The following is a 26,500-nucleotide window of genomic DNA, read 5'->3' as shown; positions in this document are numbered from 1 at the left end:
CATACGGGTATTTTACATAATAATTCGTTTTGTGTGTAATGCTAACGCTACCGTGGCACTATCTCTTCATCATAAAAAACTCACCTTCGTCTTTGCCCTTCGTCATATCCATTACTTGTAAGTGAATTATGTTACTTAGATAATCACCAACGTGATTCATTAGCTCCAAAGTATACATTTTTGGTTTTTGTATAAATTTAAGCATTTGTTATTTATAAATTAATTGAAAGCAAATTTCAACAGCCACTATTAGATTACACTTATAAGATGAAACTTTTTTCTTTTATAAATAAGTTAAAGCCTTTGTCTATATTTTAGAATTATTTTCTTTGCTAATGCTGCTACAAATAGCAATATTAATTATTTTACATTTTTCTTTTGCGGAATATGCGCGTCAACCACAGTCAATCTAAACTATTTCGCACGCGTTTACGCTTTTTTGCCTTTTCGAACGTTTCGTTACAATCCGCTGTATGCCGCTAGTACTTAACTGTGCACAAGTGACTCAATACTACCATACTCTACTAGCGCTTTGAATAAGGTAGCTTTATCGCGTCAACACAAATACTCCGATATCAGGTGGACGGATCGTCGCAGAGTGTAATGGGTGCAGCAAAAAGTAGCATATAATTTATAAAATAAAAGTACTTGAATGCATATCACTGAATGTGATAACTTGTTTTATCAATAATTTTGGTTTACTAAATAGATCATACGAAATGTTTTCCTTTTATTATATGTGTGTATATATTTTTTATAAATTCATTCCAAATAGACATATTTATATAATTTTTGAAAAGATAGAAAACGATTTTTTATACGCATAAGCGAAGATTTGCTAAAATTTTAATGCAGCCACATAAACATACATACCTTGTAGCAACACTGTGTCACGCTTTAACGCTCTCATTAACCAACTACTCAAGTACGCTTCCATTATCAGCAGTGGAGAGCGTATCCAAATGCTTACAGGCAATTCTATATGTATGTGTGCTCCTACAAACACTTGAAGATAAGAATTCAGAGCTATTTATCGAAACCATTATTTTCATGTGTATGTATGTATATGGTACACCATATGTGTTTAAATACAAATGTATACTCGTACAGTGACTTTAGCTGTAAAGCTTCAATTTTATTTATTTTTTTTTTGATATTTTTCCACATGTAAACATTAGCCGTAGCAATATACACTCGAACTAGTTGGGCATCACATATAATATCCAAATATCATACATAATAATAATTATAATATTATATTATGTACCTATATGAGGCACATATTTAACTTACTTAACTTTTCCTCTATTTATATTTAAATTAGATCTGTTCATATAAAAATTATCCAGTAACTTGCCAGTAACTTAATTTCCGGGAATTCTCTCTCAAAGAGAAAATTAAAAAAAAACGAGTGCATGAACGCAAAACCAGTAACAATTTGCATGTTTTACGAACAGCTGATTAAATTGGCTGATGGCAAGAAAAATCAGAAAAATTAAAAGAAATGTATCTTAAGCTACCTCGTATTAAATTAAAAAAAAAAAAAAAATAAAGCAAAGAAAATGCAAAACAACGAGCTTCGGAATCACATGATTTCATTTTGTGCACAATAATTTATTCCATTTCATCATCGCTGTCAGATGAAGAACATTTCTTTAGCAACTGCAATTCGCAAATTTTAATTCGTGTTTATTTTTAACACACTTTTATAAGCTCGGGTTGTATGTATGTATGTATGTAACGGAATCTTTGAGCTTAATTTTCACTGGCTTCTAAAAATCTGATCGACTTGAAATTTTGCACACCTATCAAGGACCGATGACAATGCAATAATTTGATAAAAATTTTTCCATTATCCTTATTAGGATTGCTAGGATTAATATTTTCTTTAAATCTTTATTTATTCTTGTAAATCAGTTTCTCAGGCTCCCTCCACGAAATAAGTTCTTCATCCCGATTACTTCTTTATCACGGCCGATAACTGCATAGCTTTAGACTCACAGTCGATAAGAAAGGAATTAAATATAACACGAATATATCGAATCATTTATTCGCTGACTGCAATGATATTAATAATTTTCATTCATAATTGTTCATTCATAAAAAATTGTTTAAAAAAAAACTAAAAAACTCGCTTTAAGATACAATAGATACAAATAGAGTAATTCAAATTAGAGTTAAAAGCGTGGGATGCATTTTGCTTCACTTTCATTACCTTCTGTACATAGGTAGTTGCCAATAGAATGATTGTACTATTTACTACATCAAGCATCCCACGCTTTTAACTCTAATTTGAATTACTCATTTGTATCTTAATTTTTGTTATATTTCTGTTCTGAGGTAGTTGACTATGACTGATCGTTCGATTTGCTATTACTTCATTATAGGTCCCTTTGTCATTAAAATTTATTTTCTACTTTTTAGTTCGATTAGCAATAAAAGCGTGTTTTTTAGTTTTTTTAAACTATTTTTTATTACTTTGCGATCAGCTGTAAATGCAAGTAAAAATTTATCCAGTAAAAACTTGCAGCTTCCCCGCAAAATGAAATGTCATTTCTCACTTTCCTCTACTTTTCAAGTTTTTTGGGTACATGAACACCAAAACGTGATAATTTGTAACAATTGTTACAAACTATTTGCTTCATGAACAGACCTACGAGTATTGTTGACCGGCATTTTTACGCTGAATCTATCCCATGTCACCCGCTAGTATTTCGTAATTCAATGTGGAAGTGAAAGAATATAAATTTATTTATACATAATGAATTGAAATGAAGTTTTGGACTTATCTTTTAGAGAAGTCAACAAAGTTATAAATTGTGTTATGTTTTAAGTTTTGCATATACGAGAATGTATGTATAGTGGCTCACATATGTATGTGTTTTGCATGTGAAAACGATTAAGTAAATCTTAAAATTTTTGTATTTTTTTAATAATTTATTTGTTTGTTATTTCATCAGTTAAAGGTACATCTTATATAAATAATTCAGAAACACTTAAAATAATTGTTATTTTAATAGGTATATATTCTGTTTTCTACACCATCGGAGTTTATAAAAATTCCAAAAACTGTTTTTTGAACTTACTTTATATAAGAAACATCAATTTTTCCTACAAATGTTTATCCCACCGCCGAATGGCAGATACTTTTTAAGAAAAGGTTTCTCAGGACAGAACTGCTTTTGTAGTTCCTCTTTTGTCTTCCAGGGCCGAATGTTATTGGAAAAATGCACACTATCATGTTAATGTTTCATATTTCATTTCATTTCATTAACTTCCTTTGAGTTAATTCTGGTTATATATGTACATTTTTTCCATATTTTTAATTTTTAGGCTTGAAAATTCTTACAACATTACATACAAATAAAATATATTCAAAACTCAATATCAAAATTCATTAAAAATAGGCATATTTTCATTCCAATAAATAAAGAGCCAGCAATGTATAGTGATGGACACAAACTTTTGTGAGAGACTTTATGTGAATGCATGTATCATATATATGATTTATAGAAGTATTTAGTAATATTTTAAATATATAGATAATGTAAATAATTTATTTATTTTATGTAGCTATAGGTACGCAAGCATGTATACACACATATCGATGGTTTTCGAGAAAAGCGACACAATTCAAAATAACTCAAATTCGGAGTTTTGCCGTTTAAAGCAAAAATCAACTACCGAGTTTATATATTTTTATCTGGAAAAGCGTCATAAGCGATTCTTGAAGCAATTCTGAGAGATGGCGTTAGTGTCATTTTGTCAGGTGATCGAATTGGCGCGTCAATTATCTAGAAAACTGACCCACTTCAGTATTTTGTATTTTTGAATTGTGTCACTTTTCTCGAAAACCATCGATATATCTCCGCTGAAAATGAAAATGATTTTGTCACTTTGCAGAAATTCAAATTTAAGTTTAAAACTTTTATACAATTTTATTTATTACAATGAAGAATATTGCCAGCCATGGACTCTTTGCTCATGTATCGTTGTACATTTTAGTAGCAACGATAAAACTTTTTTCTAAACTTGAAAATGAGATTGGGCAACAATTTTCATAATAACTTGTTTTTCCAGAACAAACCCCACATCGTAAACGTTCGTCCGATCTGGCACTCCAGATCCCACTCCAGTCCCATTCTTCATAGGGATGATATACTATCACCGAAACCAATACTCTTCAGGAACTTCCAAGTTATAATCAATGAACGAACAGACTGGAGAACTAACTCTAACTCATGAGGGAAATGAAATGGCTGATGACCTTGCAAAACAAGGAGCAAATATGCAACTTACTGGTCCTGAGCCTTTCTGTGGACTGACAAAAGGCCACATTAATGAATTCCTTAGGAAATGGGAAGAAAGAAAACTTGCCGCACACTGGCTAAACTGTGCCGGTCAGCGTCAAGCCAAACTATTCCTAAGTCCCAACAAAGGAATATCTGACAAACTTCTCTCACTAAACAGAGTAGATCTGCGTCTTTTAACCGGATACCTTACCGGTCACTGCAGCCTGAGGTACCATCTAAACAATATTGGTCTATCCGAGACCAATGTCTGCCGCTTTTGCGAAATGGGCATAGAAAGCTCAGAACATGTGCTTTGTGAATGTTCTGCGTTGGGCAGACAAAGACTCCACCACCTTGGTGGTATCGTAGTATCTCCATGCAATCTTTGGAACAACAAACCCAAAACTGTGCTAAAATTTCGAAAAAGCCTAAAACTCTAGGGTTACAAAATAGGCCTTTCAGCTCTGGTCGCAGTGCGTAATGGCCTTCTAATAATAATAATAATACATTGATGTTTCAGTAAACATCGAACGCGGTATGAGCAACGTAACTGTATGATTTGTGTACCATTCAACAAATCATACAGTTACGGTGACCCCGTGAAAGAGATCATCTTGGTGTACTTATCTCGGTTTATCTTTAAGTCGACTTAAGCACTTTTGGGTTTTTACTGGCGATATATTTTGTATTCCATTTTCGCCGTTTCTGCTTATCTCATTGATACTATACATAAAAGTACGCGTAATCAAATCTTATACTTTGCTCAATCGCCAGTTGTATATAAAAGATCAGCAAAAGAAACATCAATAGAAATATTACATTTATCAGTTGAAAATTGTACCGAGTATTTAAAAATAATTTATCTTACTATGTACTGCTTTGTTTACACACATTTGTATTTAATACCTTTAAAGTTTTATTACTTTTCTTTTCTTTGGAAAATCGATAATAAGTGTAAATATGCATTATTGATAAGAAGGTTGTTTTGAAACTGGCTGATGGCGACGGTGTGACGGGAATTTAAACCAGTCCGATAGGTTTTATGTGTGTGTGTGAAAGGAGATTACGTTATAAAAAAAGTTAGAAACTAAGTTTTCTTTATGCTCTGCATTTATAAAATAAAGTTCCAAAATATGTATGTAAAAATAAATTTTGTTTAATTGGCGAGTACACCCTTTTTGGGTGTTTGGCGGAGCTCCTCCTCCTATTTGTGGTGTGCGTCTTGATGTTGTTCCACAAATGAAGGGACCTACAGTTTCAAGCCGACTCCGAACGGCAGATATTTTTTATGAGGAGCTTTTTCATGGCAGAATTACGATTACAAAAGGTTTTTTTAAAACCTACAAAAATCGGCAGAAATGTATATTGAAAGTGCAATCAGATCTTTCGGAAATGAAAAATATAGAAACAATAAAATATCATTGGGATCTGATTTTATTGTTCCTAAAAATTATACATTTTTAAGAAATCTACGTTTTATTGAGTTATTTTATTTAAAAAATTAAGCGATTACATTTTATTTTTTCATTTTTTCTTACAACCAAAAAAAAATATCACTTCTTGTCTCACATTAAATGCAATAAAACTTCCATAATATGTCAGATCTACAGCGTTGCAGTTGTGGAGTATACGCATCATACTGTTGCATTTTCAAAGATACGCGAATGTGATATTTAACTTGTTATATAAACCTTTATAAAACATAATATATAAGGAAATAAACGAAAGGGTATACACAAATTTTCGGGACATCATTTTTATAGATTTTTATAAGTTTTCGTTTGATATATTGTAGTTTTGACCAACATTTTTTAAAATTAAAGATATGTTTTAATTTTAGCTAATGACATGTTTATCTCTCTTTTTTATTTTGATAAAAAATCTGAGAATTTTCACGAAGTTAAATATTTGATCTTGAGTCTCACAGCAATTTGGCTCTATTTATAAAGCAATTTATATGTACTTAGAATACACAATCCTTCTCTTACCCTTCCAAAAATATAAAAACAAGAAATTCTTTAAACATTCTTTTCAACCATTAATTGCGTATTATTTATAGTGACAGGAAAATTAGTTCGAGCACCAAAAGCCTAAATAGCACATAAATCCATCAACGGGGGCACCGGAGACAAGGCTTTACAAAGCGAAACAAATTTTGACAACATCCACGCGTCAGTTAAAGCGATAGCAACCACCACCAAATCATGTTTCTAAAGTATTTGAATGGTTTTTCTTTACACCCACCTGGAAAGAAAATACTTAAACGACTTCTGAACGACTCATTATATTCTTCTTCTGCTGTTGAAAAATACTATATGTATGTATTTCAACTTGCTTAGCGGGCAACTAGGGAATGTAAAGGGGCAAATTAATTTGTGGGGGCCTCGAATGGCAACGCAACGCAGCAGCCATAAACAAGTGGTTCCATAAATAAAAGCGTCACCAGACAACAACACGCCGTAAAAGAGGCAGTGAACTAAAGCGCGTTGCAGTTGATGCTGACGACGTTGTGCTCTGGCTGTTTCTACTACTGTGGCAAGTCGCACATTCGGCGGACGGCTTTCTTCCACTGGCTGTGCAGTGCGACAGCACGACTGGCTCTATTACACTGACCCACATTTTGCTACATTATTGATAGCAGGAGCTCGTTGCAATGGGGGGAAACTTGCATTTGGAATGTATGTATGTACCTATATAAATAAACAGGAACATGTGGAAACACTAGGGGAACAGTTAAATTTATATACGAGTCTTATTAATATTTAAATAAATATCAGCTGCAGCTGGAGCTCGTTGAAGCTATTCAGGTTACGGTGGGATGCATATGGAGGTGAACATATGCACAAATTTCCGTTTTCGATTATTCTGATATGGATATTGGTATAATTTTTTTTATTAATTTTCTCCAAACTGCGGAGGAGCTCCAGAAAATAAAATAGAAAAGGAAACTCTATAGAACCCAACAAAGCCAAAGAATTAAAAAAGAATATTAGCATCTGCGATAAAAGACGAGTCAAAAATAAACATATATATATATACAGGGTGAGCGATATGAAGTGTTACCAACTTCACACTGCTTGTATCTGTGAAACAGCTCATGACATCAACGTCAAAATTGTTCTAATGACAGTTCAATATATTGTTTATAAGCCTTCAAAAGCATTTGCGTCTCAGTTTTGTTGATTTTTTTTTTCTGTGAGCTCAGTCACCTCAAAGTGAATAAAATGTTTGTGTGATCACACTATAAAACGTTACAATGATACTGGTAGCATTGCAAAACGCTATGGAAGTGGACCAAAAAAAACCCGCCACAACGCCAGAAATGGTTCGGAAAGTGAAGGCTCGACTTGAACGAAATCCACGTCGAAGTGGAAGAAAAGTGGCCAAAGAACTGAAAATATCGCAAGACAGCTTTCGCAAATGAGCCTATCGACAGCATATTGAAAAATGAGCTCTAAGGTCAAGGTTCGGGTCGAAAGGGCAAAGGAGTTGTTGCGCTTGCACGAACGTGGCGAATTTCCTAACATTGTGTTTTCTGATGAAAAAAATTCCCAATTGAGTAGTTCATACACACTCAAAACGATCGAGTTTACTTGACCAAACGCTCATATGAGAATTTGAACCTACGTATGGCCACTCGAAGCAATTTCCCATCGCAAGTAATGGTTTGGGCCGCAGCGACCGCTTATGGACGCTCTCCAATCGTTTTTATCGATCCTGGTGTCAAAGTGAATGCGACTTATTATCGAGAAAATGTTTTGGAAGCTACTTTAGGGCCGTGGACACGCAAACATTTCGGTCGTAGACCATGGACGTTCCAACAGGACTCGGCACCGTCACATAAAGCTCGTGTGAACCAAGAATGGTTAAGAATTCATGTTCCACACTTCATTTCGTCCACACAATGGCTTTCGAATTCGCCAGACGCAAATCCGGTGGACTATTCCATCTGCTCCATTTTCGAGAGCAAGGTGAGGACTAAAAAATATGCCAGTATGGATGCGCTGAAAAAAGCGATTATACGAGAATGGGCCAAAATACCTCAAGATCACATTCGTGCAGCATGCAACTCATTTTTTGACCGTTTGAAAGCTATAGTCAAGGCAAAAGGTGGTTATATCGAGCTGAAGTGAATATATGTAAAAATTTTAGTCATTTTTGAACAATTGTGTCTTTGAAATCAATAAAAACTAATTTCACACAAAAAAGTTATGGTGTTTTGAATAGGTAACACTTTATATCGTTCACCCTGTATAATTGGTGTGTACACCCTCTTCTTGTGTTTGGACGAGCTCCTCCTCCTATTTGTGGCCTACAGTTTTAAGCCGACTCCGAACGGCAAATATTTTTTATGAGGAGCTTTTTCATGGCAGAAATACACTCGGAGGTTTGCCATTGCCTGCCGAGGGGCGACCGCTATTAGAAAAAAACGTTTTCTTAATTTTGATCATTCACCGCCACTTTTTTATTAATTCGCTAATTGGCATAAGTTATAAAGAATGGAGACTCAATACTTTAATACAATAGATATATGTAGAAACTTATTGATTACATCCGTACATTTACTAGAATTTGTTCAGCTTCACTTTTTTGACTGACTTTTTAGTCCCCATGGTCACTGAAACTTCAGCCTGTGACACACTGAAGAGATCGAAAAATGTTTGATTATTTCAAAAGTGCCACTGCCCAACACTGAGAGACACTGAAGAATTGAAATTCCTTAATATTCCAAAAGCGCCACTGCTCAACAGAGAACAACGACTATAAAGCATACAATGAACTTAAAAAGTAAATCGAATGGTGCCATGAAAATTTGAAGCAGTTAATACAATACGTTGCCTAGCACCAATTATTGGGATTTTGCTGAAAAAACAAATAGCACCCTTGCTCAAACAATTAAGACATGATGATGGGGCACTCAACGAATAAGAGTGTAAACTTTATAACTAATTTACATATTGTATGTACAACATTTTGGCTATCAGAGTGAAGGAAAGTCAATCCGCAACTATTAAGTGGGCGCCAAAGCAAAAATAAAACAATCACAATAATTTTACATTATCAAATCTATTAAAATTCATGTTTAGGTTACATGGTTAAAAGACTTAGGGAATGGAGAAAAATGCGAAAAACCGATTTGTGACAAACAAAGCGCACACGCACACAATCCAACAAAACATTAAACGTTAGGAGCTCAAGACATACGTGAAGCGGATTCAGTGCAGAAACGTAATTATTAAAATGAGACAGAGTAATCGGTTAAAACTTTGGCAAACGGAGCGAAAAGAGAGAAGATCCAAGCTATAAGGAGAAATCGCATAAACATACACAAGCCCATAAAGTCGGCGTGCACCTTACAAATAATTTTAAACGAACTAACAATATAAATTTTAAGCCGAAACCATATTTTATTTATTTATTCTTTCATTACATTCTACGTAAACCAAATATGTATTTAAAAACAAGTATTTGAGCGGAAACTGGTGGACAAGTTTTACATAAAGCTGGATTATCAAAAACGTTTTGGTCCTAAGAATATAACGATCCAAAATACACAGCCGATATCGTTGAGATTTGGGTTTTGTACAACGCTCCAAAACAGCTTAAAACACCCCGACAGTCGCCCGATATCAATCCTATTGAGCATCTGTGGGAACTGTTAGAAAATTCGAATTCGACAGCATGCAATAACAAGTAAAGTGGCTTCGCGAAGTGTTATGCGGGAAGAATTGTCTAAACTGAAGAAACAGAAAAGTTAGTAAACTCAATGCCGAATAGACTGAGTGAAGCCCTAAAAAATCGTGACAATCCAACGCAGACTTCATGGACTATGTGCACAACATAAATTGAAAAATTTACATTCAGATATTTGCTCTTATTCAAGTTTTGATTGTCGAGACGAATAGAGTAATTATTTCACGAGTTTACTGCTTAATGAAGAAAAGATGTGAAAATTATTACTAAAAGAATTACTTAATATTAATGATTTGTAAACACTGATGGTCGCCCCAGGAAGCTTATTGATGTAAATGCTCGTACAACTGACCGTTTATTGCGAACAAATGAGTGCTTAACTCCTCGTGAAGCTCTTTTCTATTAGAACTTCCGGCCAGTACATGGACGGTGCAACGCGTTTCGAATAAAATAGGTAAGTTTACTACAGCTAAACAAAAGAACCTACGTTTTCAAAGCAATTGAGAACTGGAAAAGAATTATATGGTCAAATGAGACGAAAGTAAACAAAGGGCAAACAGATGGTAAGGCATATCCATTTCTGGCGTCGCCTCAAGAAAAACTTAAGCGGGGACAGGTGAGGCAAACTATAAAACACAGCGGCGGGGGACTAATGGTTTGGGACTGCTTGGCGAGGTGGCCCCTTGGTCCATTTAATGGAATAATCTTCACAGTCCTAATGGTATCAGGATCGTTTCCCGCAGTTATGGCTGAGATTTTCGAAAGGTCCACTAGCTGTACTCAGTCGCTGGGCTGCCACTCTCGGCCTCCAAGTCAACTTTGACAAAATGGAGCTGGTGCTAATTACCAGAAAATGTAAACCTCCACCCTTTCGACTTCCCAAATTAAAAAACCACGTTCTCCCGCTTTCATCGGAAGTTAGATATCTTGGAGTGATACTTGACTCCAAATACCATTTGAAGCTACACATTGAAAATACGGTAAAGAAGGCCAGTATAGCCTTCTACTTCTGCAAATCTATGTTCGGTAAGAAAAGCGGACTAAAGCCACAGGTCGTGCTATGGATATACAACGCAGTGGTTTTGCCAATTTTAACGTATGGATGACTGGCTTGGTGGGAAGCGCTTCGGAAGAGCTATAATATCACTACACTGGGGAGGGTGCAAGCGACTACATGCATTGCCATCACCGGAGCATGTGAGCACTTGTCCCAGTGCTGCCCTGAATGTCGTTTTGCACTTACTTCCCATGGAATTTTCTGTTATTTCCATCGCAGCTCAAAGTGCAATCAAGTTAAAGGAGGTTGGCCTCTGGAGGCAATCTCTCAAGGGACATGGTAGCATTTCCGGGCAGTTAACATCATATATCACCGAACTTCAAACAGATCTCTCTATCGGCAAACTAGAGCAGGATTGGATAGAGGGGAAAATCTGCATCGAAGCTTGCACTTCTGTCTTCACTGACGGTTCCCAGATGGAATCGGGAATCGGAGCAGGGGTTTTCTCTAAATTAGCCAATTTATCTATCTCCTTTAAACTGCCGAATATTGCTTATGTATGTTTTTCAGGCAGAAGTCTTTGCCATCCTGCAGGCATGCAATTAAGTAGTAAACTCCTGTAAGAAGGAGATCAAATCTCTTGGCTGTGCAAGTAACATTTCTCTGATCTGGGTTCCAGAGCATAGGAACATAGGGGGAAATGAAATTGCTGATGTGCGTGCTAGGAAGTGGACTGAATTAGCCTCAAAGACATCCTACCCGATCATCGGCATCCCCCTGACAGTTATTAAGGGGGAACTCCACAAATTATTTCTCAGGAAAGCGCAGAAAAGATGGAGCACTATTTCTTCATGTGCTATTTCGAAAACCCTTTGGCCCCAGTACAATATACGGAGGACTCAGAAAGTCCTTTGGACTCCTCGGCATTCAATTTCCAAACTCGTAGCTGTGTTTACTTTTCACTGGACGATCAGCACACACGCGGAAAAGCTAGGTTTACCATTTAACCCCCATTGCAGAAGCTGTGGGCACCTTTCAGAGAAGGAGACTCTTGAACACTTTCTCTATAAATGTCCGGGTTTGGCAGCTAGACGATTAAGGTCGCTGGATGCTCCTTTCTTCGACACCTTGGGGCAGTGCGCCAACCTAAAACCCATCAATCTTCTCCATTATGTCAACAGCTCTGGCTGACTGCAGATATCTTCCTATTGGAGGTCTCATAATGGTATCAAAAAGGCGCTTTAGTGCTACTTGAAGAGTGCCAGACTGGCACTACAACCATTTCACCTACCTACAAGATGGCGACTCGAACCATACTGCAAAAATGGTCCAAACCTGGCTATCAATCAATGTTTCAAAACTTTTATGTGACTGGCATAAAGTTCAACAGAACAGCTGTGGGCATACAAGAAGCGTCATTTGTCTCAGAATCTAAACGCACCATAAAATATGCATGAATTGTAGCAACGGGTTCAGATGGAGTGGGCAAATATATCGTCTTGAATTACAATATTAAAAATTTTGTGGAAAGTACGCCCACACGTAAAATAACGTTATTTAAAATAGCGGTTTATGGACAAAGTATTAAGATGTGTCTGTACGAGGTAAGCCACTCGGAGTGCAAAACAAAGCAAAAGGAGAATTTTAGGTATATTTTGGTGTATAAATGTTGTTGGTACTATGGGTATAACAAATGTTACCACACTATTTACTTGCAGTAAACATGTTGACGGTTTTGCTCCCCACTATAAATACATAAGTCTATGTCATATTTTAGTACTAATTGAAGCTTTACAATGAAGCTTCAATATCTATACATATGTACATATGTATGTACTTTCCAAGTACGAATTAGTTTTTTGAATGCTCATACTTCAGCATAGCATACATACACACACAACCGTTCATACATAATTACGTATATACATACATATATATGTAGACATATTACATTCAGTCGGCCAGACAATTGCATAGTCACACAGCTGGTCAATAGCATAGTAGCCCAACCCATTCGGTGCTGTGCTCATCCAAGCTTAACGCATAAATAATAATAATTGAGATATTCGCTGGAAATGATGATGGACGACGATGACTACCCGCGCTGCTTTTATGCATATATATATATGTATATATGCATGTTTGTTTGTATAGAGTTCATGAAAATATTTATTTTATAGGATGACTTGAAAACTGTTATCAATAATTACTTTATATATTTTTTTATTTAGATACATTTTTAACTTGTAGACCGGTGATGTGACTCATTAATTCATGGGGCCTTTGTGCGGTTGAGCTGTGCTTACACGCATACAATGACATCGATGTGGTTATGGAAACAAATACATGTAGATGCAAAAAAATAAAACAAAATGTCGCCATACGGCCACAGAAGGAACATACATATGTATGTAGTATATGAGCAAATTCTGAAGGTTTTGACATTAAATTATTCAGTGCGAATTTCATTTTTAATTTTTTTTCTAATTGTTACTCTCCATTTATACTATATAAAAAATTTGAATAAGACACATACAAATATAAACATATGAAAATAAAGTATGCAAGTAGGTAACCCGCTATACAATCCCCTTATTCACTCAGCATTTGCCCTGCTGATCTTAGCATGATCTACGGCGCCTGTACCTTGCGTTATATATGGCATGCAATAATTTTTGTTGTTTTTTTTATATTTGTATTTGAATTTCTTTAGATTTTTTTAAGTATGATATTTTAAAATTCCATAGGCGTTTACAGAAATCAAGTTCATTTCCAATGTCAGTTGGTTGTAACCTTTTTTGCTAGATGTCTTTGGGAAATCAACGCCTCAGCTAATTTTTCTGACTCTTTGCTTTGTTATATTTTCGCGATTACATTTATTTGCCTTACATTTTTGCTGATTTTCTCTTAAAGTCAAATCGAATTTTGAAAAGAGTAGTTTGAAAATTTAATATAAGAGGTGTCAGAGTTCTAGGTGGTACAGTACTGCCTGCTAAACTTGCGTACCAAGCCTTTCAAGAGATTTCTCAAATAAAAGTAAATATACACACATACATAGGTACCTCTCAAACATCATGAAAATACATATTCATACATACATACATATGCATATGCATATGAGCACACATCTCGCGCTTTCTTTTTTTGGGAACGTTTTCTGCTCTTTTATACTTAGAAAAAAGTTTTAATTTTTTGAAACGATTAATTGTGTATAAATAACACTGTATGTCAACGTGGCCTTTCGCAACTCTGTGATTGCTTTTCAAAGAGCTGGGTTGCAATTTCGACATTATTGAATCATTTCAACTAAAGTAAAGCGTACTGTATGAGTACTCCAGATACTTTATTTTTTACTTATTTACCAGTTACAATATAAAACAGAAAACAATTCCAAGCTTTTGGACAAAGACCGAATCGTTCTTCAGTATATGTGTATGTATTCCTCACACAAATATCAGGGCTCCTACTAAGGCCGGATTCACACTATGGTGCCGATCACGGTCCGCTCTCGGTCCAGTCTCGGTCCGGTAAAATATTCACAAACGAAAAACAATGACTGTATTCACACTATCCGTGCTGTTCAAGTTTCGGTACAGTCACACTCCAGCATCGATCAAGTTCGAAGAATATTTTGCTGTAGCGTGATCGAACTTGAATGCCATTTTTTGGCGAAAAAATGCACAAGGTCTGTTTTACGTGTTCACGCGACGAACGATGAATCGCGAATGGACCGATGTAAGAACACAAATGTAGATGTCGAAAGATTTTACCGAACCGAGACTAGACCGAGAACGAACCGTGATCGGCACCATAGTGTGAATCTACCCTAAAACGGAAAAATTAATGCGAACCATTCAAGAGAAATAATAATTTAACGCATTTCAATGAATTTGATCACAGCAAATATATTATAGTGTAAAAATTACCGTTCCGGCGGCATCGTACGAGTACTCGATAAAAGATGCGCATATGTACATGGTTGCCAACACATCGGTCTGAAATATTTTTCAGCGCCTGTAAGTTAATTTTATGCTTTGATTAGGCGTGATTTTACATGTTTTCTCCACATGACATTTCTCGGGCCTTATCATTTGTCACTTGCCATTTTTACCTTTGTTTTGTTTATTGGGTTAGGGAATAGGTTAATTGCATTTTTATATTTTCATTTATTTTACAACGATTTGTTGCTGTTTGGCAAAAGATAAGTATTCATTGGATAGATCTCTTTCTGCTCTACAAAGGTATGTATATTAATGTGGGAAGAGGTCTGGTATCACTGTTGGTGAACAGGAAGAGCAAAAGGGAAGTTGTATTTCGGCGGCCGAACGAAAACTACGAGTGGTGCATCAATCAGTTTTTTTTTCTAAAGAATACAAACTAAATTTTGTCTTGTACTTACATTTTTACTTTCATAATTTCTAAATAAAACAATTAGTGATACATCGCAGATGTACATCACTACATATGGGGCTCAACCTAAGAATATTCGTTTTTAATTGTGAACTCAACCAAAACATTAATGAACAAACTTGTACACGCACGCGTGTGATGCCCAAAAATTGGCACCATTCATTAAACGTTATTGGAAATCGGCTGTTACAAGTGGAAAATTAATTCAAACCAAAGAAAAAGTGCGTCCGGTTCATTCAAACTATCAGTTGCTGCCAGTAAATCAAGCGAGGGAAAATTGAAATCAAAAGCCGTAAACAAACTAAAATTTTAGAAGTTGTCGGTATGTCGCGTAAAGTTCGAAAGATTCGAGACGCGCTGAAGAACGAGTGTAAGCAGAAAGCTGTGCTGCTACACAAATACATACATACTATATTCAAAAGTGGCGGCGACGAGAGTTTGAAGGTTTCGATTTTAAGACAGACGGCGAAAAATACAATAAAAAATCGAATACATAGCCGAAAACCTATCAAGTAATGATTTAGTGGTAATATGCAGTATATTACACTTGCAACATAATACGAGTGATTTAGCTGCGCAGATATTCGCAAATTTGCGCAAAGGTAATTTGTTGGTTGATGCTGTTTTTGTGACAGAAGACGATCAAGAAGACGACGGGCGCGAAGGCAGCAGTAATATAGGCAACGGAGTGTGCCGAAATAAACGACGATATGGCTGTTAATAACATGTATACAACAGCAACGAACATACAAACGACGACGAGTAAAAATAACATAGCAAATTCAACAACAATGCTTAGAACGGGTGAAAATACAACTGCACACAGATTTGTATTGAGTTTTATTAGATCTATTAGATCTTTCACTGGCAACGATGAATTTCCTATTGAGGTTTGGATTCAGGAATTTGAAGAAATGGCGTGTGTTATGGGGTGGGATGAATTGCAAATTTTTATCTTTGCAAAACGTTCGCTTAAAGGACTTGCAAAAATGTTTATTATGAGTTAGCGCGGTATTACATGTTGGAATTCGTTAAAAGTCGCATTATTAACAGAATTTCAATCCGACGTTAACAGTGCCCAAATACATAAACTAATGTCGGAGACAAAATAAAGGATAAAAAGAGTGTACAAGAATATTTGTTACGAATGAAAGAATTAGCAATACGGGGTGGTGTAGAGAATAAAGCTTTGATGCAATATTTCATTGATAGTATAAACGACCTAAGTGTAAATAAGTCTATTCTGTACAATGCAAGAGATTTGAAAAAGTTTAAAGATAAACTGAAATGCTACGAAAAAATACGTGAACGATCGGATAATATCAGAGCTGCGTTTGATAATACAAAACACAATGAAAACAAAATTGCAGTAGGTGGAAAAATCCAAAAGACATATTATGTTAAAAAAGAGGTGACATGTTTTAACTGTGGCAACAAAGGGCACTTGTCTGTGCATTGTGAAAGTAAAAGTAAAGGCAGAAAATGTTTCAACTGCAATGAGTTTGGCCACATAGGAAAAGATTGCCCAACAAAGAAAAGGGATAGTGACAAGAAACCAAGCAACGTATGTAAAGTAACAAATGAATATATGTCCATGTGGAAAAACGTTCTTATGAATAAACATAATTTTATTGCATTGATTTACACGGGTAGCAAATACAGGTGGGCCATATAGCGTTTGCTTTTTGAATCACCTATTTTTTTGAGAATGGTAACACAAATGACATGCCAAATGTGTTCATAATTTACTTAAAGATTTGACATTTACGAAATGGGACGCTATACGCTTGAACAAAATTGGAAAATATTGAAAACCTATTTCCAAAGTGGTGAGTCTTCTTCTTCTTCCGCGGTTACAGTAAATGGTGAGCGTTACCGTGACATGCTCAACGAGTTTTTGTTTCCAAAAATTGCAGAGGATGACATGGACGACATTTGGTTTCAACAGGACGGTGCAACTTGTCACACTGCCAAAGTTACACTCGAACTTTTGGCTACCGTTTTTGAATTCCGATATCAATTGGCCGCCTCGGAGCTGTGATTAAAGCCCGTTGGACTATTTTTTGTGGGGAGCCGTTAAGGACAAATACTATGCGGACCATCCAGAGACGATTGATGCTTTAAAACACGAAATCGAAGTTGCCATTCATGAAATTGGCGCCCAAACAATCGAAAATGTGCTTAAAAATTGGGTTGATCGAATGGCCTACTGTAAAGCCAGTCGTGGCAGTCATTTGAACGATATTATTTTTCATTCATAAATGACAATGTTCAATCTTCAAAATAAAAAAAAAAGTTTGAAAAAATATTGATTAGTTTTTTTTATAGCCGATTCAAAAAGCAAATTTTACATGGCCCACCCTATATATGCATTACTCAACTACCAATAACAATTCAAATATCTTTTATTAAGTAATTTATTTTTTCATTAGTTATTTATCATGCAGCCAAAATGACATTAAAAAATGTAAAAAAGTTTATAAAAGTTCACCAACAATTTAAGACTATCTCAAAAAATTAATTTATCTCAAAATCTGCACACGCGTTACTTTAGTTAATAGTACCAGCGTAAGGATTTACAATTACGGATGGACTAACAGGGTTTACTACCCGTACTATTAAAAAAGCTACGTTTCGAAAATAATAGTTTCCACAGTACGGGTCCGAAAATTCCTGCCGAATATTGACTAGCCATGAAGGTTAGAGTATCATCGAATTTCTGATGGTAAGCTGCCGGCACTAGGACGATTGCCGGATTCATAGAAGCGCCAGTCCATTGACCCTGCAGGCCAGTAGCCGAAAAATAAAAGAATTACCTATGTATGCAATATATATATCGAATAATTATTGGCACACTACTTACACCAGCTAGCGAGCAGGCCGCCACTAGGAATCCAATACGCAGTGAAACCGAGTCTAAATAAGATGAATTCCGCGCATCCCAAAGAGCGCACCAACCGAAGATTAATGTTGTAGTCAAAACTAACTCTATGACAAAAGTTTGATCCCACGACAAGTTACCATTAGGTTTCACCAGACACAAATCATTATTAATAGAATCTGGGGGCAGCATGGCGGTCAGTAGAAAGAAACCAGTCAGAGCACCAAGAAATTGTGCGACCATGTAAATTAAAGCCATTTGCAGCGAAATGTATCGCATCATATAACAGGCGAGGGTGATGCACGGATTCGCATGCCCACCAGAAACGAAGCCGAAACAATGTATTATTATCATGACGACAAGTCCATATTGCAATTTTGGCATTTCGCTACCATCCGCACAGCCCAGACAACTTAGCGAAACCAAAAGTGCTGTAGCACAGAATTCGCCTAGGTAGCGCATCAGTATCATAAATTTAATAGCCATAATTACTAGTTTTTAATTTCCTTTTTTATTTTTGTTTTATTATTTTTCGATTATTACGAATTATACAGGTGCAAGAAAATCGCGATTTTAATTGAGACTGAAACTTTTTTTCTTCAATTTATTGTTTAGTTTTTGAAACGAGAATTTAATTTGTTTAGAAAAATTTTAGTGTCAATTAAATTTTTAACAGCAAAGGAAAAGCAAAAAATTTATGTCGATTTCTTTATGGGAAATGAAAAGTTGCTGAACGATTACGATTATTACAGAAAGTATTACGCACCCCATTAATTACTGAATTTTTCATTTAAGAAAGTAAAGTAATGGTCTTCTATTAATAAATCAGTACAAATAAAAGGAATTAGTGATAAAAACTTTAATATTTGGTAGTCCACCTTTTGCTTTGATAAGGCAGCAATCCTTTGGTCATGATTTATCTTAAGTTTTAAAATAGCCCACATGTCCACTATGGGGTATAGCTCTGGAAACCGTGCTGGCCAACCCAGCAAAACAATGTTATTGTATCTAAACCAACGCATCGCAGTCGCTGATTTGTGACAAGGAGCAATGCCTTGTTGGAATTGAACTCTATCTAAATTATATATGTATGGTATACACCGAATTCTATTTTTACACGGTCTTTCTTTACACGGGTTTGGATATAACACGGTGTGAAAATAAAATATTTTTAATTTTTTTCACGATTTTATTCCATTTAGCACGATTTAAAATTTTTTGTGCTTAATTTTTTTTCTGTCAAATTTAATTTTCGCAAAAATGTTCATATCACAAATTTTAGGGGATTCCCTTTTTGTGCATACAAGCAAATTTACTGGTCAGAGCAATTGAAATGTGTTAATATTTTGTGAATTATCAATGCAATCAAACATGTTTGGTAAAGATTTTTTTATTGGCAAATTTATTTTTCCAACGTTACATTAAATTTAACTCTTTAAGATAAAAGGTAAGCCAAAAAATATTTTATATTTACTCAGTTATTTTTATTTTATGTACCCCTAAAAGAAAATGTCAAATGCAAAACTAAAACGTAAAGCAATTTCTTTGGAAACCAAAATTGAAATTTTAGATCGCCTGCGAAATGGGGAAGGCTCAATATTTCTTGTCAAAATGTTGGTCCTGCTGTGCGTTCCACAAGAGTTGTTGTGGCCTGACGTTGGCAGACGGCCGCGCCGCAGAGGGCGGTTGCGGGTGCAGAGCTCTGCAGCGGGGGGCAAGAATTGCATTGGACTGTTGTCAGGTTCCGAGGCACTCTGGTCTAACACACGGAGCAGACTGTGCGGGGGACCAAGAGCTGCTGGTTTGTCCCCGCACTGGGGTAGGAGCAGGAGGATTGTGGCTCGTTGGGGGAGTTGTGTTGCTCAAGGGGGCTCCTTACCGTTGAGGTGTTGTTGGTGACGGTAGTTTGAAATGCCGGCACTGAGGGCAGTAACGCCGTTGAGGCAGGGGGCGCCTGATGGCGGGAGCAACACGTGGCCACATACCTTGTGGACCACTCCCTATGATTCTTAAGGCCTGAACAGGTCTTAAGATGGCACCACCCGTTGCACTTGTTACACCTAACCGAGGTGGAGTTCGGGTGGAGCCGTTTGTGGCAGATGCAGCAGTAAAATACCTCTGGTCCAGGGTTGGGTTCGACGCCAGCCCTGAAGAGAAGTATTCGGAGCAAACGTGCTGCTAGGGATTGCTCCTTTGACGAAAGATTGGGGGAGGGATACGGTACACTAAACAGGGCTAGTTTACTGGGGCGGCAGCCCTCGGTCGGGAAAACCCCGAGTCATTCCGGTAACGTAGAACCGGCTGCCATGGGAATGTGTATCTGAGGTCTTTGGCTCTGATGTGTTAAGAAGCGACCACCTTGGCTCCTTGGCAACACAAGATCTACTCAGATTTCTTTGGAGGTCGAGTAGATTTAAAGAAAATTAAAAAGGGAATCCGAGTGCAGTACAATGGATTTACTTGTGTCTGAAGTCTGCACTTGCTACTCTGTCCCGACGAAAAAAAAGTCTCGAGGCGCTGAAAAAAGCCATTGTCCGCGAGGGGGCCAAAATACCTGCAAGCCACATTCGGGCAGCTTGCGATTCGTTTCTGGACCGTCTGAAGGCCATAGTCAAGGTAAAAGTTGGTCATATCGAGCAAAAGTAAATTGATTCTTAATTTTGTATTATTTACACATTTTTTACTTTCAATTGAAAAATTTTTCAGACTAAATGGCCTTTTTAATTGGTTGCACTTCGAGTGCAAGCTTTTCATAGAAGATCGAGAAGATGTGAATAACGACGCTCCCTCTGGGCACCTCAGCACAGCAACAACCGATGAAAATGTTGAGAAAGTGAAGAAAATTGTTATGGAGAAGCGGTGAATCACAATTAGAGAAGTTGCTGAGGATGTCGGCATATCGGTTGGCTCATACCATGCAATCTTTTCGGAAATTTCGGGCATGTAGCGTGTGGCAGCGAAGTTCGTTCCCAAAATTGATGAATTTTGACAAAAAACAACGTCGCTCAGCAATTGTTGAATGACGTCAACCATAATTCAGATTTGCTTAAAAGGGCCATAACTGGTGACGTATCATTGGTATGTATTGTATATGGTTATGACACCGAAGCCAAAGCTCAATCGTCCCAATGGAAGAGTGGAGGAGAGCCAAAACCAAAAAAAGCACGCCAAGTTCGATCAAATGTCAAGGTTTTACTCACTGTTTGCCTTGATTACCATGGCGTAATGCATCAGGAGTTCTTACCACAAGGTCGTACGGTAAATAAGGAGTATTACCTTGAAGTTATGCACAGTTTGCGTGAAGCAATACGGAAAAAACGCCCGGAATTGTGAAAAAAAGTTCATGGCTTTTGCATCATGATATTGCACCTGCTCACTTATCTTTACTTGTGAGAGATTATTGGCCAAAAACAACACCGTTATCATAACCCAGCCACCGTATTCACCAGATTTGCCCCCTGCGATTTTTTCCTGTTCGCCAAGATTGAAGAGACCCATGAAAGGACGGAGTTTTGCGACGGTTGAGGAGATAAATCCATAAAAACTTACCAAAAAGTACCATACCAGAACTGCTTCGAGGATTGGAAAAAACGCTGGCACAAGTGTAGGTATTATATCTGAGAAGAACTGCTTTGAAGGAGATAAAGTAGAAATTGATAAATAAATAAATATTTTTTGAGAAAAATGAAAATTCCCCTTATTTTTTGAAACCACTCCGTATTCAGTTTTTATCTTTTAACACAAACATACCACAATTGTAAATCGAAATGATACACAACAACAAATTATTGTGGAAATATTCACTGAAGACCGGCTGAGCGGAAGCAAGAATACTTTTTCGTGCAAATAAGAGAAAAAGAAATCCAAGACTACATAAACATAATTTCAACAAAGAAGAGAGGAAGTGGCTCACAAAACCCGCAATTGCATAGATCACTTAAGGATAAATATTTGTGCCGGAAATGCAGATGGTTTTAGTTTCCTTAACCTAGGATAACAATATTCTGCAAGCAGGCAGATAGTCAATACGGCCAGGTAGAGACACAAATTGGTGTGAAAAATTTTCATCTCGTCACATCCTGCAATTATGCAAACAATTACGAAACCAGTACATTGCTCGCCCACGAAGTGTGACGACTAGACGCTTGGTGCTTGCAACAAGGTTTGCAGCAATTGGCGATAAATGAATTATGTATTTTTTGCACCTAGGCATGCGGATGTTCCGGTCAGCATGCGTATTTGGGTTACAAAATTCAATTAAACGCTTAGCAAAGTTAATGATGAATTTATTTTCGCAGAAACTGAGTTGAAAACATAAGCAAGGCTTCTAAAAAAGTTAGGAAAGCTACATATAGGCACAAAGAAGTATGAAAATGAAGACAGAGAAGTTAGGAAATCACTAAATTAAGGTATTCCATAATTTTTTTAGTAACTAGCTTAGATTCGCTGATGAATGAAACTCTCCTCCATGTGCTTCCTAAAACTCTGGCGGTATTTTTTCGCGTTCTAAACCACAAACGTTATTCGCACAATTAGTCATATTGTACTCACAACATACATACATACAATACATATACATATGTACAGTGGATCACAGCTTATTTCGTGTGGGTGTATGTTAAACTAAAGAATTGTAAAATTATTTTTATTTGATTTACTTTAAAAAAAATTTAAATGCACAATCAAAGATAAATTATTTCTAATTACAAACATGTATAAATGCATTCAAATTTTTTCGGCTTTAGTAGAATATTTACAACAAAAACAGAATACTAGGTAAATTGACGTCACAGCTTATTTCGTGTGTTCACTTTTACCGTTATCGGCGCCAGTAAACCGGTTAGCAATTATAGGAAATTTGTTTTGCATAGTATATTGGATTATATCCTTATTTAGTTTACACATTGAAAGTAGTCGGTTGTCCAGCTTAATTTAAAAATACCGTGATGGGTCGTCGTACGTCGATTGAAAGGCGCGAATTAGTGATTACGCATTACAAAAATGGAAAGTCGCAGAAAAAAATTGCTGAAATTGTAAATTTAAGTACTTCCACAGTACAGTACATTATTCAACGCTTTTCTCGTGAAAAAAAAATGGTTGACAAAGGCCGCCAAGCTCCAAACAAAATTTTTACAGAAGCTGATGAAAGGTGGATATTAAGAAAAATTAAAAAAGACCCACGAATTAGTGCGCCAGCTTTGACAAAAGAGGTTGAAAAAGTACTTGGTAAGTCATGTAATCCTGAAACAATAAGAAGAATTCTGCGCAAAGCTGAATTCCATGGCCGTACAGCTCGAAACAAACCGTTTGTTAATGAGCGTAACAGAAGATTAAGGGTGGAGTTTGCCGAAAACCATGTTAATAAAGTCCAAACATTTTGGAATGACGTTATTTTCGCCGACGAAAGCAAATTAAACCTCTTTGGTTCCAATGGAAAGTCTTTCGTTTGGCGTAAGCCCAACGCGGAGCTGGACCCGAAGAAACAGTAAAACACGATGGGGGCCATGTAATGGTTTGGGGCTGCATGTCAACAGCTGGTGTCGGAAACTTGGTTTTTATCGTCGAAATTATGGATAAAACAGTTTATTTGAATTTATTAAAAAATAATTTACTACAAAGTGCTGAAAAATTAGGCATTCGGGACAGGTTCAGGTTCTATCAGGACAATGATCCGAAGCATAAGTCGGAATTAGTGCAACGGTGGCTTATATGGAATTGCCCTCATGTTGTAAAAACGCCAGCAGAATCACCTGATCTCAATGTAATAGAGAATTTATGGAATATTCTGGATCAAACAATTAGAAAACATAACATAAGCTACAAACAAGATCTAAAAACAGCATTGCAAGTGGAGTGGGAGAAAATATCTCCTGAATACACTGGAAAACTTGTTAGCTCCATGCAATCCCGGTTAAAAGCTGTATTAAAACAAAAAGGCTACCCTACAAAATATTAGATTAGTAAAACCTTAATAAATTTAAAAAAAAATCATGTTTTTTCTAGTTTGGTTAAGCACACGAAATAGGGTGTGACGTGGATTTACTTATAATTTTGATTTTGCTGTAAATATATTACTTAAGAAGAAATAATTTAAGTTTATTTATGTATGTTTATAACAAGAAATAATTTATCTTTGAATGTACGTTTAAGTTTTTTTTCTAAATAAAGTTTATACAAAAATATTAAACTTTTTTATTTTGATAAACGGGCACACGAAATAAGCTGTGAGCCACTGTATATAGTAAGTATCAACAAAGGGCGACTCCTGGGCAGCATTCGCAACAGTTCCAACAGTATTAACTTTGTCGTTGGTTGTGTATTTTCCTTCTCAACATTTTTATTTTTTTTGTATGTATGTATATTACATGTCAACAACCTGTTTTCGTATACCATATAGCTGCATTTGTCCACATTTCGGTCTATGTATGTACAAATGTTCTATATGCATACTTTTATTCGTATAACATACAGATGCGCATGCATTCCGGTAGGGATTTACACTTTTATGCATGAGTGATTCGCCCATATTCACACGTTCATATATACATATACATATACATATTTAATTTGTTATACCTCTTTCTGTTAGACGGCCCTTGCTACATTTCCTCACTACCTGCTTATTTGCTCGGATTTAATTCCATATGTATGATGTGTACGTATACTTGGTATATTTTTTCTAATTCTCTTATATCATACTTAAGGATCTCTATACTCATATATATGTATATATCACTGTGGAACAAATTCAGGTTAGCAAAAATTAGGTCCATTCTGAGAGTTGCACAGTGTAACCGCAACAAGAAAAATAGCTTCTTTTCATAGTTTATTTTGTTTATTTTTACTAAAAATTCATTTTCCGAACATGAAACTGAATGTAAAAAAGTCAAATAACACTGTGGAACAAATTCATTCGAATTTTTTTTTAATCGGCCTTCGAAGTTTGCAGTCAAATGCCGATTTTCATTATATTGTTTCATAAGTACCACAAAAATTTTCGAAATCAATTTTTTCAAAAATTGTAATTGTTGCACAGGTCTCTAGCAATAATTTGGCTTTTACAGATTGAAAAAATATCAATTAGTCGACGAGTTATAGCCAAAAAAACATATAAACAATTTTGCTCCGATTTCGAACTTCGAAGGCCGATTAAAAAAAATTCGAACTAACATAAAAAAACGGCGCGATACGGGTCTTCTAATTTCGCCTCTATTTTCACCCGCCACTCTCAGAATGGACCTAATTTTTGCTAACCTGAATTTGTTGCACAGTGTAATTCAATGAATCTTGATAGACCTATTACTCTTTGTCCCAGGTAGTTTGGTTGTTGTAGTTGTAGCAGTATCCCAATTCAGGAACTTCCAAGTTATAATTAATGAACGAACAGACTGGAGAACTAACTCTATCACTTTCAAACCTGGCTCCCAGCTATGGTTTACTGATGGGTCCAAATTGGAAAATGGTAGAACAGGGGCAGGAATCAAGGGGCCCAAATTCAAAAAAAACGATTCCGATGGGATCCTACCCAACAATATTCCAGGCAGAAATACATTCCATTGAAATATGTGTGAGAGAATGCCTTAGCAGGAAAATGAGAGGTGCTCACATCTACATATAATAGTTTCAGATAGCCAAGCGGCTCTAAAAGCCCTTCTATCAACAACTATCACCTCTAAATTGGTAAATGATTGCCTAAACCTTCTAAACACGTTAGGAAATCTCAACATAGTAACACTATGCTGGATTCCGGGACATGAAGGACATGAGGGAAATGAAATGGCTGATGACCTTGCAAAACAAGGAGCAAATATGCAACTTACTGGTCCTGAGCCTTTCTGTGCACTGACAAAAGGCCACATTAATGAATTCCTTAGGAAATGGGAAGAAAGAAAACTTGCCGCACACTGGCTAAACTGTGCCGGTCAGCGTCAAGCCAAACTATTCCTACATAAGTCCCAACAAAGGAATATCTGACAAACTTCCCTCACTAAACAGAGGAGATCTGCGTCTTTTAACAGAATACCTTACAGGTCACTGCAGCCTGAGGTACCATCTAAATAATATTGGTCTATCCGAGACCAATGTCTGCCGCTTTTGCGAAATGGACATAGAAAGCTCAGAACATGTGCTTTGTGAATGTCCTGCGTTGGGCAGACAGAGACTTCACCACCTTGGTGGTATCGTAGTATCTCCATGCAATCTTTGGAACAACAAACCCAAAATTGT

At 36.2% G+C, this 26,500-nt stretch overlaps 2 protein-coding genes across 13 annotated transcripts in view; both read right to left on the bottom strand.

Annotated features, from left to right (window-relative positions):
* LOC128868100 (F-actin-uncapping protein LRRC16A) overlaps positions 1-26,500 on the bottom strand; it is a 157,771-nt gene that overhangs the window by 126,663 nt on the left and 4,608 nt on the right. For 3 of the 12 annotated variants that reach the window (XR_008455062.1, XR_008455063.1, XM_054109838.1), the window contains exon 1: positions 85-497. The exons of 7 other annotated variants lie outside the window; for them this stretch is intronic. Coding sequence is in view for 3 of the 5 variants with exons in the window: in XM_054109838.1 (XP_053965813.1) it covers positions 85-205 (121 nt within the window). In the remaining 2 variants the exon portion in view is untranslated. Of the gene's footprint in view, positions 1-84; positions 500-26,500 lie in introns of those variants that run through there. 2 more of the 12 variants (XM_054109847.1, XM_054109839.1) reach the window with 2 other exon arrangements.
* LOC128868101 (aquaporin-2) lies at positions 17,661-18,851 on the bottom strand. Its single transcript, XM_054109848.1, has 2 exons — positions 18,257-18,851; positions 17,661-18,175 (listed from the first exon to the last, which is right to left on the bottom strand). The coding sequence occupies exons 1-2, from the start codon at positions 18,758-18,760 to the stop codon at positions 17,987-17,989; spliced, it is 693 nt and encodes a 230-aa protein (XP_053965823.1). The 5' UTR covers positions 18,761-18,851; the 3' UTR covers positions 17,661-17,986.

Source organism: Anastrepha ludens, chromosome 6, assembly GCF_028408465.1.
Source record: "Anastrepha ludens isolate Willacy chromosome 6, idAnaLude1.1, whole genome shotgun sequence".
In the NCBI taxonomy this organism is placed as follows: domain Eukaryota; kingdom Metazoa; phylum Arthropoda; class Insecta; order Diptera; family Tephritidae; genus Anastrepha; species Anastrepha ludens.
This window is presented reverse-complemented; position numbering and strand designations above follow the sequence as displayed.

Coding starts and splice junctions, on each gene's coding strand:
- LOC128868101 (XM_054109848.1), bottom strand. CDS start 18,760: ATGGCTATTAAATTTATGATACTGATGCGCTACCTAGGCGAATTCTGT. Junction 18,176..18,256: donor CGGCCTGCTCGCTAGCTGGT/GTAAGTAGTGTG, acceptor ACTGGCCTGCAG/GGTCAATGGACTGGCGCTTC.